Below are 14,966 nucleotides of genomic sequence, written 5' to 3' on the forward strand. Positions count from 1 at the left end.
ATTTAAGTGTTCGTTGTCGAGGAAATCGAGTCCAAAGTTGGAATTTTTTAGATCAAATTTGAAAAAGATCGGTCACTCGGGGGTTTTATTTATTTTTATTTTATTTATAGGGCGGAGACGGTTTACATATAGTTCTCGTGAGAACTAAGGCCATAGGCCCATTGTGCTATCTTCCAGTTTACCCCATTACTTTCACAGTCACCCAGTCCCTTTTTTCACCAGGGTTGTCATTGTATATGTGGCTATGTCTTCTGGTTCACAATGTGTCTTCCCAGATCTCATCTCTCCTCTCCAATCCCCCTTGGTTCCAAATGCTCCGAGATGCGACCCTGTTTCTCGGAGGCACCGTTTATGACACTGTTCCCCAGGTCATTCAGCCTAAGCGCGGTAACTCACACCTTAGCTTGGTATAACTATTGTTTAAACTCCCTGAGCGATGTGTTCGCCACATTCCCAACGCTGAACACTAGGGGGTTAATAACTAATAGCTGTTTAATATCCTTTAATATGCTGCTTATAGTCACGAGAAAAAACGCGCTAGCCGATCTACAAATTATGGGAAAGGAACAAAGCAACCGCAAGCGGCGTTTAGCGCCATTCGCGGTCGCTTCGTTCCATTCACATAAGTCGTGGTTCAGCTCGGTAGTTTGGCTCGCGTATTTATAAGCACCCTTATGCGTCGAAGCCATAGCATAAATAATAACACAAGAAGTTCCTATTTCAGGCGAGAATAAGTGAGACGGAGCGTTGGGCGATTTGGCTAAATTTTTCCATTTAAATTTCTATGGAAGGCACTTCTAGTGTTAGTCTTTATTGTACTCTTTTGTTGCAGAAAAAATAGAAAAAGTAGTAAAAAAACATTACAATAATTCTCAGATCGAACAAAAAAGTTTGTTTTGGTTCTCTATGTGATGTAAATTCATAACTGTATTTCCTCCTTCATATAATCCAAGCCTCTTCAAGACCCGCATTAACAAATCCCTCCCTACAGCTCCCACCTTAACCCGCCTCACAACGCTGCCCAACCGGGCGGTGAAAAAGTTCCTTATACTGTACAGACAGGGGCGCTCTTGTGAGGTGTTTGAGGAGTTAAATTTTAATACCATTTGATTGTAAAGTCACAAATTACTTACCAATCTTTCAATAAGAATTTTTTATATGAACTATTTTCATTTTGATAAGCTCATTTACAGAGTTTTCAAAACTTTCTTAGCTTACAGGTCAGGGGGTCAAAAACCAGGGAAGTGCAAATAAAATGGAACATAATTATTCAATATCTATTTTTATACACATAATAATAATAATAATTCATAATACTCGTCAATCATAAAGAGGAAAACAAATGATTTTTTTCATATAAAAAAGTTTGAAAATCTTCTTGGGAAAATTTAATAAGAGTTCTTAAACCAACTCCTCAGGTCTCTGGCATATTCTGTCAGGAGATATTATTTCCGCTTTACAGTAAAATCTAAATAAATGGAATATTTCTGAATGTATCCGAAAACTAAAAATTGTATTTGAAAGGTGATAAAATACGCTTTGAAATTTTATTAATAACTTTTGAAATATTAAAATTTTGAATGCATACATAAAAAAATGGCTCCCCTTCCTTTTGTGCAACTAAAATTACTGATAACGAAAAAAAAAACACAAATTTTACTAGACAAATGTATTACAAACGTTATTGTCACCTCACTTCTTTTGTCATTTCATATAAAAATAATTAATAAAAAATTCACTAAGTTTCACAATTTTTTTTCAAATTGCTGTCGAAACCTTTGGTTTCATAGCGGTGTACAATTTAGGTTTGTGGTTAACTTCTACATTTGAATATAAAGCATGGTGTTTTCTCTTTCTTACACCATTTAGATCACATTTCTAACCATGAGAGTAAGGGAGACACAACGATTTCTATCAGACCATATGAGTTGTTCCCAAGAGCGAACAAATTAATGTCTGAAACTTATGAATTATTTCCATAACCGCAATGTCTTCCAATCTATTTTTTATTTGGTAAACAAATTAATCCACAGACAAAGTTAGGAGAAGCGACTCCAGAGGCTGCGCGGGGACAGGGTGGGCGTACTGTGGATGGAGGCCGCCGAAATAGCACAGGGGAAGAAGATGAGATGAGAGGGAAACAAATAAAAACGATAGGTTGTTATCTTTTTTTTCCCTTTCCCTTCCCCTTTGTATGTGGATATAGGAGAGATTATTTTCCTTCGTCATTACTTTTGATTATTATTAAAAGTGATGTAGTACACACACATTTACAGTTTGGAATGTGACTTCTCAGCGACTACAGTCTTGAATATGTCCAAGACTTCACCAGCACAGCCCCAGCACAATGTGACTCCACTGCCTCCGTGACCGTAGTTGTGGATGACAACGATTTTCTTCCTGTCTTTGGTCTTGATGTCTGAACGCTCGAGGCGAACAGTCCCTTGGCGAGATGGCCTCAAACCGACCCATTCAAATAATGTCTCAGCATTCTAAAAAAAATATTTTTTTAAAAAAATTTTTTTAAACAAAAATACTCCATGGAAACCTAGACATAGTAAACACCACCTATAAAAAAAAGAAAAATAAAAAAAAAAGAAAAGGAAGTCAGTTGGTGCCTATGAGTATCGAACTGATCGATTGACTGACTTCTAGCCAAACCGGACCTAACTATGTAACGAGAACGACTAAAAATAATTAAGTGTATGTTATGTTTCGTGGCTCTTTCAGGTAAATAATAATAAAATAATTCAAATATAAAATCAAGGCATACGGTTTACACCTGAGCAGTTCAAATTTAAAAATGGTTAACCTTTACAACGCCAACCTTTTCAACGCAATCTACGTAATATATTATTATGAGTTATGGAGTTGCAAACCCATTCTAGAAATTTCTAATGGTTTTGATAGTAAGTACATAAAAATAATGTATTGACTTAGTAGCTGCATATTGTATAAATGGTTTTTATTTATGTACTTATCGCCCTGGTAATATAAAATATGTTATAACATTATGAACTTCTTTGCTTTCGTTTATGTTTTCTGGAAATGATACTGGAATCTGTTTAGTATTTTACTTCATTTTACTGGCTAGAATTATACTGCTTCTTTGTCTGTATTATTACACCCTCCCCATAAGGGAGAGGAACAGCCCCTTGTCCCTGCCTGGCACAGGTAGTCTTATTGTCGCTTAGTTTCCTGCACTGTTCAGTGCACCACCCCTGACGTAGCGGTAGCAGTGAAAGGGAAGGTTCCCTTCGACCCTGATCTCCAGTTCTCTGGAGTGAGTTACTTGGTCTCTGGAGTGAGTCACTTAGTCCCCAGGGTTCTTCAGAAGTCTCTTCTCCACTATCCTACCGTCTTCATCCTTCCCATCCCACTGCTCATTGTCTCTCGCCGGGACTGCTTGTGGTTCTCCAGAAGCTAAGGCTGTTCTTGTGTTGTTTGCTGCCATGAGAACATGTTTAAATTTGCTTATTCTTTCTCTTTCCTTTGTTCTTCTTTATAAATGTTGTGTCTCCACTAGCTTCAATAACAGGAACAAACTACCTTGGATGAGAACACTTAAATGTTTTTGATATGTATAAATGTATGTTGTGCCGCATAGGAACAGTCGGAGGTTTTTAGAATCATTTAAACAAAAGTATAGTCTTGACGTGAGAACCGATAGAAGGAACCATTTGGTCCTTAAAACGGTTTGGAGAAGTGATGGGTGCCCTCGACGAGTGCATAAATAATATCACAATAAAAAAGTATTTTTCGCAAAATATCAGAAGAGTAATATAAACGTAGGTAGTTGGTTAGAAATCTAAATAAATAAAAATGTTCGTTTGTTCAAAATCTTAAATCTCCGAAAGTTCTCCATAGATTGCTTTAAAATTTTGAAAATTTATTATATAGATGTAACCTTTGACAGGAAAAAAACATGCTTTTTTTGAAAAACAGCCCTATCTGTTGGATGTAAAAGCAAAACAGTCTATTTTTTCTCTATCTGCACAGATAAACTGAGCCACAGCAATGTGTGGAGGGGTACAGTTAGTTTAGCATAAAATGTATATCCCTTATATTCCCCTAAGTTTGTGACTATATCCATATTTTTAAAATATTTCGGATTTTGCAACTTCACAACTCATTTCTCCTTATACAAGATTTGACCATTTGACACAATTTATGGGTTTGGTTTCTGTTTGTATTATACATACAACAAAGAGGTACATATTTTTTACCTCTAGTCCAGGGACAATCGCACGGCATCCATCGTTAATAAACTTCCTGTCGATCTCGGAAACATTTGTATTATAATCGTTAGCTTGACTAGTTCCACCAAGGACCACACTGAAATTGCTAGAAAAAAAAAAACAATTCATCAGTAGAAGGTTGGAAGAACTCGCAGATTTTACAGGTTTATCTAAAAGAGGGCTTTTGAAATGCAAAAAACTTATAGAAGAAAGCTAAATATATACCGAACGGAACAAATGCATAATGAGGAAAAAGAGAACTTACTTTCTCGGTCAAGAAATTAAAATTTGCATATCTCAGAGACATTCTCAGAAAAAAAAACTTTTCCCTCAACTTATTAAGAAAGGAAAGACTGATATCGATGCGGGAAATAAATTAATCATACAGTATTGTTATATTATATTTTAACAGTATAATCAAAACTGTATGTTTAACTCATTTTTACTAAATCAGCACTTACGCCGTTTTAATACTTTTATTTTAACTTACTTTGGAATGATGTAGTTTCCATCACAGAAATAACAGTTGTACATCCACGGGGTTCTAACCTTAAAACATGAAAGTTACAAATAATTAACAATATTGTAAAAGTTTATTTCAAATGTTATGTTAAACACAAAAACAACCGATTAGAAATAAAATTCAATCGTGTTGAATAACAAGACAAATGCTGTATTCTTTTTAACTGAGACAGAACAAATGTGAATACATTGTTTTAAATCTTATACGTATAAAACAAAAATCTGTACGTACAAAAACCTCCCAAAGAGCTCAGGCCATATAAAATTAGCGCAGTTTTCTGTGCTTGAAAATCATATGTGCTAGGGCCAGTCCTATGCAGAGAAATTGGAGCAGTCTGCTCCGTGCGCCGACTTGCCAAGGAGCTAAGAAGCTAAGGTGCTGATAATACCTAACACCTAACACCGCGCCCTTGAGGTTTTTACCAGCCCTATATTATTATTTATTACTTTAAGGGTAAACGTAGCATACGTTATAATCTACGCGTTCATAGATGGCGTTAATTTAATTATTTTACGAAAATACTCTTTTTGCAAGTTCTGCTTTAAAATATTATGATGAATTATTTGTTTGCTTACGTACATACGCAATATGAATATGATAGTATGGAGACTTTTTTCGAATTTGTATGAATTTCGGAATGGTTTCCAAATGTCGCCGCAACTAAAGTCTCTGGTCTGCGGGTGGCCATACTTGCTCACAAAGGAAACTATGTTGTTTACTAGCGCAGACCTGTTAAAAATCACGGAGAGTCTGAATTCTTAACAAATCAGTTCCAACATTGAAAATGGCAATCAAAATAATTTTATGTTTAAAATACTTTATATTAATATTATAGGTAGGTTCTTTATCGCTTGTCTGAATTCTCCAAACAAACACTTCCAATATTGAAAATGATGACACTTAAATTCAAAGCAAATTCTAGTTTTAGAGTTTGTTGAACACACAACCGAAATTATAATTTTTTTAATTATTATTAAAATTATTTTGATTAGTAAATTAAAATTGTTTTGTAGAACATATTACTTACCCGTGCCACTTGTCCCCTAGTGGGATATACATTCTCATCAGGCACAATCTTCCTGGATGCCAGCCCCGTGCAGTTTACAATCACGTCATACCCACTCTCGGAGAATTCAGTCAGGGATTCTACCTCCTGCTTGATAACTTTCCCACCGGCCTTGTAGAAACGGTCCATCAAATATGGTAAAAGGATTGTGGGTTCACAAGTAAAGGTGATGTAATGGAAAGCTGATCTAAAAACAAGTTTTGTAAAGCAATTGGATCAGGGATGCTAAGAATTTCAATAATGGAGATAAACTACTAGATAATTATTAGGAGGCAAGATATGAAAATGTCTATATAATTTTGTAAATAAATAAATTTTGATAATCAACAATTAATTACGATTTAGACTTGTTACTTTAGACTTAAAAGTGTTTAAACCCTTCTCACATTTGATGCCCGCACAAATCGGCATTCAGCACTTTTGAAGTTTTTGACATTTTGAATGATCACTAGTAACCTCCGATTATTGACTTTAATCTGTCATTGTTTAACTTCTCAAGCGCCAAAAGTACCCAACCATCGAATACGAAAAATTTGTATCTATCAAAATCTGTAATCTGAAAGCAATGAATTTTATTTCCTCTCATAGAAGCATTCTTTGATCTCAGAAATATGAAATGGGTCACACCCACAGACATATGAATATATAGACTAGAAATTAAAGGTGAGGGGTAAAATCAACTGTTGAAGAACGAAGGGGGTAAAGCTGACTGTGATTCGTCAATAAATCAATCTGACAGTATATAGGCATCTCGCATTATAATATCACCATTTAGTTCTTAAAAGTAAAATCTGCTTTTGAATGAATAGACATTTTTACATGGGAGCGCAAATTACTCGCCACGTTATGAACAAATTTGCGAAGTCCAAATTCGGCAAAAAAAGATTTCTACTATTTTCAGAGTCGAATATTTAGTTTACGTATTTAGTTAAGACACTTTTATAAGTGTTCATAATTTAGTTCCCAGTAACCAACGATGCGTACAGATATATCTCGATGTGATAGTATATGTTTCTACAAACTGATCCATATTATACGATGTAATTACGCTTAAAATAATGCTTACATATGGAATGTAATACAATTGGGTTTATTCTCTTTTTCACATCTATTTTTACAAGTTTTCATAGCTAAGCCACCATTTTGCCGTGTTATTTCGTAAAATGCCTCGACCATAGCTCGACGCTAGTTCGAACAAGAATGATGACGTCACATTCTCAAGATTCACGGGAAGCCATACGCGAGCCCAGCCGGCTCCAATGGAACCGGTATGGGGAGTGGGGAATAATACGCTTTTAATCACTTAGGGCAGGTCTACTAATATTCATATGTCTATGGTCACACCCTATTTATCCTTTCCATATAATAATGCATGTTTAAAAAATATATTTGCAATAACTGTTTTTAAGATACGAAACAGATGGTAATGCAAAATGGTAAATATGGGGGCACAAATTTTTTTAATCCAAAATTTACACTTTTGGATTTTTTTGAGAAGCGGAAATACACAGAAATTCTACAACTTTCTGACAATAAGCCAGAGGCCTAAAGGGTTAAGACACACACTACAAATGTAATATAATTTACTGCTTCACTCAGACTGCTACATACCGATTTGAAGACAAACATTTCAATTCTGCGCAAAAACGTCTCACAATGGACTGCGCTGCAAACCGTTGCCTTACTTCAGCAAACTTAACTTTTGGGCACAGGGACTAATTATTTCAATGTGCACTCAGTGGTAGAGTAATTAAAGCATTCCCAAACCCTCCTGGTAAGGAGATGGATATGATGATTATGACACTTGGTTAGCCTCCAGCTCTTCGAAATGATACCCAGATTTCATGTTACGGCAAGTCTATCAATTTGGACGTCTATGCTATTTTCTTTTAGTTACAATAAAAACAAATTGACAGTAATTTTCTCTTCTGAAGTCGAATAATAAGTTTGAAACTGTGTTCGCATCAACATTTGCTGCAATACCTGTAGCAGTATAATAAGATTGCTTACTTGTAATCCTTCACAAATGTTTTGTTCCATAGTTCAAGTTCCTTACTTGACAGAACTTTAAATCCGTAAACAAGATCTTTCCATATTGGAAGTTCTTTATTTGGAGTTGTGCCCATTTCCAAAACGGGCATGAGTGTCGCCCCGCCCAGCCCTTGGCGCCATAATTCGTGGAAAAATTTGTGCGATTCGCCACTCCATTTTCTAAAATACCAAATCGAAACACAAATTAATTTTTTTACACATTTTTGGTAATTGATAAAAAAAAAAAAATTCTAATTGAGAATTGTTTTACCATTAGGGTAATCTTATCTATGGGAAAGAAAAGCATTTTCTCGAGCAGGAAAAAACTGTCAGTAACAGTGAGCTCTGGCATCATGAAATTTGCACAACTTTTCTTGGTCAGCTGGCAACATCATCATCGGACAGCAAAATGACATCTACATTTTTAACTCTAAATATGCTTAGGAATCGCTGATTAAAATCATTCGGGTACATACTGTATAAGTTTTTTGAGATCTTACATAATTTTTTCTGGTGGGGTACTTCCAAGGATATAAGGTCCCCATATCCCAGCTGATCCATCACCAGTAGTGTTTGGGGTTACATCCTTAGTGACGACTGAAACCTAAGAAACCCAAACAATTTAATACTCACCTTATTATCATTGACTTAACCCATTCCCTCCGAGATGCCACAATTTAGGGCCGCTATAATTTATGACTCTCGCCAAAATGTTTAGTTTAACGCAAATAATATACTGCATTATTAAAAATTTTAATATTAAAAAATGAATTCGTGCGGCCATTTCTACATTAATAAACTAGGGAAAAAATTTAATACATATTCAGTTTCAATCAAAATAACTTTGGATGGAATAGTTTAAGGCCGGTGTTAAGTATACTTGAGCAGAAACTTGCGCAAGTATACTTGAGGCAAGTATACTTGAGTGTGAGTAGGATGAATATTGCACAAGTTACGCATATGCAAATAATTGTGCCAGTCTTTATAAACGAATTTCTATTCACTGATTTAATTTAAACTCGTATGTTATCTTTTTTGTTGTTTGTTTTTGGGGTGTTATGCCGTGTTGCGCTAACTCCTTCTTTAGCCGACGTTTCGGACAGCGTTGCAGTGTCCATCATCAGGGCAGATCCGGTAGATCCGAAGATGATCCACATCACCCCAAAAACAAACAACAAAAATGCTTTTGGCCGTGAGAATCTAAAAACTTACCTTGTATGTTATCTTGTTTTCACCAATCTTTACACCAAATAGTGCATTGTTTTCTGCCTTTTTTCAATAGCTTACATTAGTGCAATGACAGCCGAAGCGTCATCAGTGGACGCCATGGATTAAATTGATGGCATGGCACCAGAGATGTGCTTTATTTCAAATAAATCCATTTCAAATGGAAATGCAAAATGCAATGGGTATTTTGCATTTTGCATTTTAAATGCTTTTCTAAAAACCATTTTGCATTTTGCATTTTAAATGCTTTTCTCAATGCATTTTCCATTTTAAATGCTTTTTTGCAACATTCTTCCTACTATCTCCACTCATCTTTTTTTCATAAGCGCCAAATATCAGTCGGTCCTCAACCTCGCTATGAGAGATAATTTACATTTGTCAATTGAGTGATACCATTACAAAAAATACTGATTCAAATACTGAACATGGCCATGACGCTGTAATATTAAATGTTAGATAGCAGTTTCTATGTTTTTACGTTGGCAACATTAGTCCCGCGCAAATTTTTTGTGGTTTCATAATCTGTAGTCGTGGTGTTTTTGAATTTACCATCATGTAATATGTTTGTTCTACATTGATGTCCATTATTAACCCTCCGTCGGGCGCAGCCGGCCTCAGAGGCCAACAAAAGACATTTTTTCCCTCTCCAATTCTCAAAGGCGGCCTCCCACCCTTCCCTCATTTTACTCGCCTAACTTTAGGAACCTTACATGGCGCCCGTCTTCAGTCAGTCGTCGGTCTTTACGCAGCTCACTTACACCTTACACTCAGCTTCACAGGCCGTCTGCGCCCGATTGCATCACAATTTTGAAGGTGACCTTTTTCAGGATATTTTTATTTGCAGTTGTTCATTACACTCAATTATGCCTGTTCTGTATGAAGTTTATCAGTATCTTGAGAAATAAGTTCTGTATTGGACCCTGGCCTTTCAGGCAGAGTGCGCCCGATTGAATTATAATTTCAGTTTTAGGCATTTTATATACATATGTTTCTGCCGAAATGGCCAGAAAAGATGATCTCTCTCAACGCAATGATGCTGATGATATGGTGACGTTTCTTCTCGATGATGATGCTTTTGAAGATCCAGCTTTGGTTGAAGATTTAGGCGATGAGAGCGACATCGGACAACTAGCTCGGCGAAGTCTGAATACAAGTGGAATGCCGATTCAGTTGCAAACTCGCTTCCAATAAAACACATCCCCTACATCACCTCAAAAAAGGCAAAAGTGTGGAATATGCGTGTTTGAATCAGGATTTAGGAGGATGATGAATTACAAATGCTTAGGTTGTCATCAACCGATCTGTTTACTCCACGTAAACGCGCTGTGCCAAACTTGTTTTTCGGCTGCTGATTTGGGAACCTCAACGTCCATATCTGGCTACGGCTGCAGTCAGTAGAGACTACCACCTACCTTACTTTTAAATTTTTATTACTTTTATGGAGCTCGGTTTGACCAATTATTTTGAACACTGTTTTTGGAAAATTGTTTATTTTAGTTTATGGTTGGTAATGTTTAATAAACTGGTTATTTTGTGTTATATTTGGTTTAATTCCTTTCTATAGATCCTAGTAAAGACTACCCGACAAGTATTTTGTATTAGAATTAATATAGTGGAAGGTGGGGGCTAAAAATATATTGGTGGCCTCTCAGGCCGGTAGCGCCCGATTTCGGTTCGCCCATAGGTGTGCCTGACGGAGGGTTAAATGACAAAATTGTTTAAAAATTCTACAATTATTTTAATTTTTTGACCTGAGAAACCATTTTGCATTTTCAATGCATTTTGAAAATAGGTATTTTGCATTTTGCATTTGAAATGCTTTTCTAAAAACCATTTTGCATTTTGCATTTTCAAATGGAAAAATTTTGACCCATTTCCATTTTGCATTTCAAATGGTTTTGGGTACCCATTTTGCACATCTCTGCATGGCACAACAAAATCACCTTCATCTGTTATTCCGCCGTTGAGTTATTATCATTAACTGACTTGAGTATGCTTGTGTGGTGTGTTGTCATAAGGCCGATCAAGTATACTTGTCTTCAAGTATACTTGATCGGCTTCAGCTTCAAAAGTTTTCAGCTCGTGTACTTGTATGGCCGGCCTAGTGCATTTGCTGACAATCACGCGATAACATATTATTTCTAATTTTAAACAGATGGTGGAATTCTATTTTGATACGAATTTTTGAATAAAAAACTTTTATATAGTGTAAATAAGTTATATAATAAAGGATATTTAACATACCTCGAAAGCTGGAAAAGCTTCTTTGATCCTAACTGCAGAACCAAACCCAGAAACCCCCCCACCAATAATTGCCACCTTCATTTTGTCGTGGAATAATTAGCACTAACTAAAATCAAGTGTTTATTTTATAATTTTCTAATCTAAAAGTGTGGAGATAACGTCTGCGGGATGTTGAAAACATTATATCACTGTTTCTCAACTGTTGATATTTATATTACATAATAAATTTTATTACATAGAATACTTTTTAAAATCAATTTTCAAAATTCTGTTGAATTTATCTCACGGAACAGAAAATAAATAAAGGCGTGATTTAAAACTGAGGTCACCGATTTACACATGCCGTTTCGACTCCTAGGCCCCAGACAATTCAATGAAATTGATTATTTGTTTATTTCCATATTTGAAAAAAAAAGATAAAATTCATGTTACTTCGGGCACACCTACAAGCCCGCAACATGCTTCTATCGCTTTATCTCTAGTTACTACCTGGATTTGCCAAGGTTTCAACACAGTGTTGACAGTTTAAGCCCCCACATACATAATTTTTACCGATTTTAAAGAAGTTTCTTGTTAACTCTTTCAGTTTTTAAGTTCAACAAAAAATATGTTATTTTTGAAGATAATATCTATACATTTGTTATACCAAAACGTTAATTATATGAAATTCCATCGATAGAAAAAAATCGGAAATAAGTTCCGAAAGTTATTTAAAATTGTTTTGTTCTGTTATTTAAAATGTTATAGGCATAAAAAAATTCGCAGTGTATCTTTAAATGCAACTAAAGCATTTTTCGAGAGATTTTTGCACTATTTCAAACAAGTCGTGTTTTATTAAATATTTTCAGTAGCGCTCTCCCTCTAACATTCGTATTTCCATATCTCCCTTTCAAATCATCTTTGAACGCTTACGGGGCCTTAATGGATATATCAAAGTTCATGACGGGCCTAGATATTCTAGACAGAAAAAGCTGGGCGAATTTCATGCTTAACCATTTGAGAGTTTTGTTGTAGTGGGACATACAAAGAAATTTTCTGTTTTTAAGTCTAAATCAAGAAATCTCAATAATTACTAAATCAGAGTGATAAATAATATAGCAAAAATAATGGATGATGGATATTTGTAAAGCGTTGTTTTGTGAAAAATTACCTAAGAATATGGCGCCCTAGAAATATCAAGGGCGCCATGTTATATTAAAAAAATATGTAATAACCCAAGAAATCAATACTTCAAAAGTCCAAATTATGTCAGAAAAGTATTAGGACGGGTTGTTTCGGAGAATCTGAACAATTCATCAAATTTCAACGTTCATTTTCAAGTTCTGTGAAAGATTTTTTCAAGTTCTGTTTTTATTTCAGTTTTGTCAAGCAACTAGCCTACAATGATATAAAAACAGAACTTGAATAAGTCTTTCACAGAACCCGAAAATGAACGTTGAAATTTGATGAATTGTTCAAATTCTCCGAAACAACCCGTCCTTAGTATTGCAAGTAATATTCTTTTCGCATTTAGATTTTTCTAGATTAAATAAATTTACATAATAGATACCATGAATCATAAACATTTCAATCAAAATTAAATGAAAAACATTTTTGGAATCCTTGGAGAAATTTACTATCGGGTTGAGTTATTTTTAAAGAACTTATTTTACCACTGAGAACATAATGTATAATTGTGAACGCAAATACATCTGTAGCTTAGTTATACATATTATTGTATATAACAATCAGAGATGATAACATAACAAAACAAACCAATAATTCAACGAGGCAGGGCCGGCCCTAAGCGCTGATAATACTAACCTAACACACCGACCTTAAGATTATTTTTCATCAAATCCGCGCTGCACAAGAATACAATCATCCAAATATTATTAATTACAGCGATCACCTACTACCCGCCTACGCGTCTACTAGGCCAGGCGCCGTTTGGCTCAAGGCCAGCCCCGCAAATAGGATTGACTACAGCGATCACCCACCTAGGTACCTAGACATCTTCTGGTATTGACAAGTAGCATCGTGCCGGGTACCGTTTCGCTCAAGGCCAGCCCCGCAAATAGGATTGACTACAGCGATCACCCACCTAGGTAACTAGACATCTTCTGGTATTGACAAGTTACATCGTGCCGGGTACCGTTTCGCTCAAGGCCAGCCCCGCAAATAGGATTGACTACAGCGATCACCCACCTAGGTAACTAGACATCTTCTGGTATTGACAAGTTACATCGTGCCGGGTACCGTTTCGCTCAAGGCCAGCCCCGCAAATAGGATTGACTACAGCGATCACCCACCTAGGTAACTAGACATCTTCTGGTATTGACAAGTTACATCGTGCCGGGTACCGTTTCGCTCAAGGCCAGCCCCGCAAATAGGATTGACTACAGCGATCACCCACCTAGGTAACTAGACATCTTCTGGTATTGACAAGTTACATCGTGCCGGGTACCGTTTCGCTCAAGGCCAGCCCCGCAAATAGGATTGACTACAGCGATCACCCACCTAGGTAACTAGACATCTTCTGGTATTGACAAGTTACATCGTGCCGGGTACCGTTTCGCTCAAGGCCAGCCCCGCAAATAGGATTGACTACAGCGATCACCCACCTAGGTAACTAGACATCTTCTGGTATTGACAAGTTACATCGTGCCGGGTACCGTTTCGCTCAAGGCCAGCCCCGCAAATAGGATTGACTACAGCGATCACCCACCTAGGTAACTAGACATCTTCTGGTATTGACAAGTTACATCGTGCCGGGTACCGTTTCGCTCAAGGCCAGCCCCGCAAATAGGATTGACTACAGCGATCACCCACCTAGGTAACTAGACATCTTCTGGTATTGACAAGTTACATCGTGCCGGGTACCGTTTCGCTCAAGGCCAGCCCCGCAAATAGGATTGACTACAGCGATCACCCACCTAGGTACCTAAACATCTTCTGGTATTTACAAGTAGCGTCGCGTTGGGCGCCGTTTATTTAATTGGCTCAGGGCCGGCCCCACAAAGAGGATTGGATAAAATAAAAACAACATTTATAATAATACTAAATTAATTTAATACATAATTCTATGATATACAGAAGAACAAAACAATAGTCTCAGTACAGGCTGTGCAATACAAAAGATCAGTAATGTTTATAAAATTATTATTTACATACAAATTCTACAATCTTAACTTCATAGTACAGAATAACAACTCAATAGAAACAATATATGCAATCATTAAAATTACAAAGTACTGTTGATTTAATTAGATAAATCACCAAAAAACGTCTTTTACAGTCAATTCTGTTTTAACATAGTGAACAAAATGTAATGGAAATATCCATTCTTATTATAATTCTCCACTGATATATCTGAACACATAAATAAATCATAATACCATTTGGACAGCCTTGAGGCAACCATGTGACCACCTATTTCGGCATCAACTGGGCTTGGACATTTACTGAATAGAATACGTCATCGTTTGTATTTAGACGCGCGTACATTGGAACATTTTGCAGAAAAATTTGGCAATGATGGTTTCCTGTGCATTCAAACTGTGTAAATATATAAATGGTAAAGACAATAATCACTAATATCGCATTGCACTCCACAGATAAACGTTATTTTATTAATTTAAAGCTTTTTCAGGAACTG

At 36.1% G+C, this 14,966-nt stretch overlaps 1 protein-coding gene across 1 annotated transcript; it reads right to left on the reverse strand.

Moving 5' to 3' along the window:
* Nucleotides 1-1,284: 1,284 nt before the first annotated feature.
* Daao2 (D-amino acid oxidase 2) lies at nt 1,285-11,461 on the reverse strand. Its single transcript, XM_089642054.1, has 7 exons — nt 11,330-11,461; nt 8,359-8,462; nt 7,838-8,038; nt 5,789-6,014; nt 4,729-4,787; nt 4,227-4,344; nt 1,285-2,492 (listed from the first exon to the last, which is right to left on the reverse strand). The coding sequence occupies exons 1-7, from the start codon at nt 11,408-11,410 to the stop codon at nt 2,271-2,273; spliced, it is 1,011 nt and encodes a 336-aa protein (XP_089498180.1). The 5' UTR covers nt 11,411-11,461; the 3' UTR covers nt 1,285-2,270.
* Nucleotides 11,462-14,966: the final 3,505 nt, after the last annotated feature.

The sequence above is a fragment of the Hesperophylax consimilis genome, chromosome 2 (genome assembly GCF_061612785.1).
Source record: "Hesperophylax consimilis isolate HC1 chromosome 2, BYU_Hcon_1.0, whole genome shotgun sequence".
Lineage (NCBI taxonomy): Eukaryota > Metazoa > Arthropoda > Insecta > Trichoptera > Limnephilidae > Hesperophylax > Hesperophylax consimilis.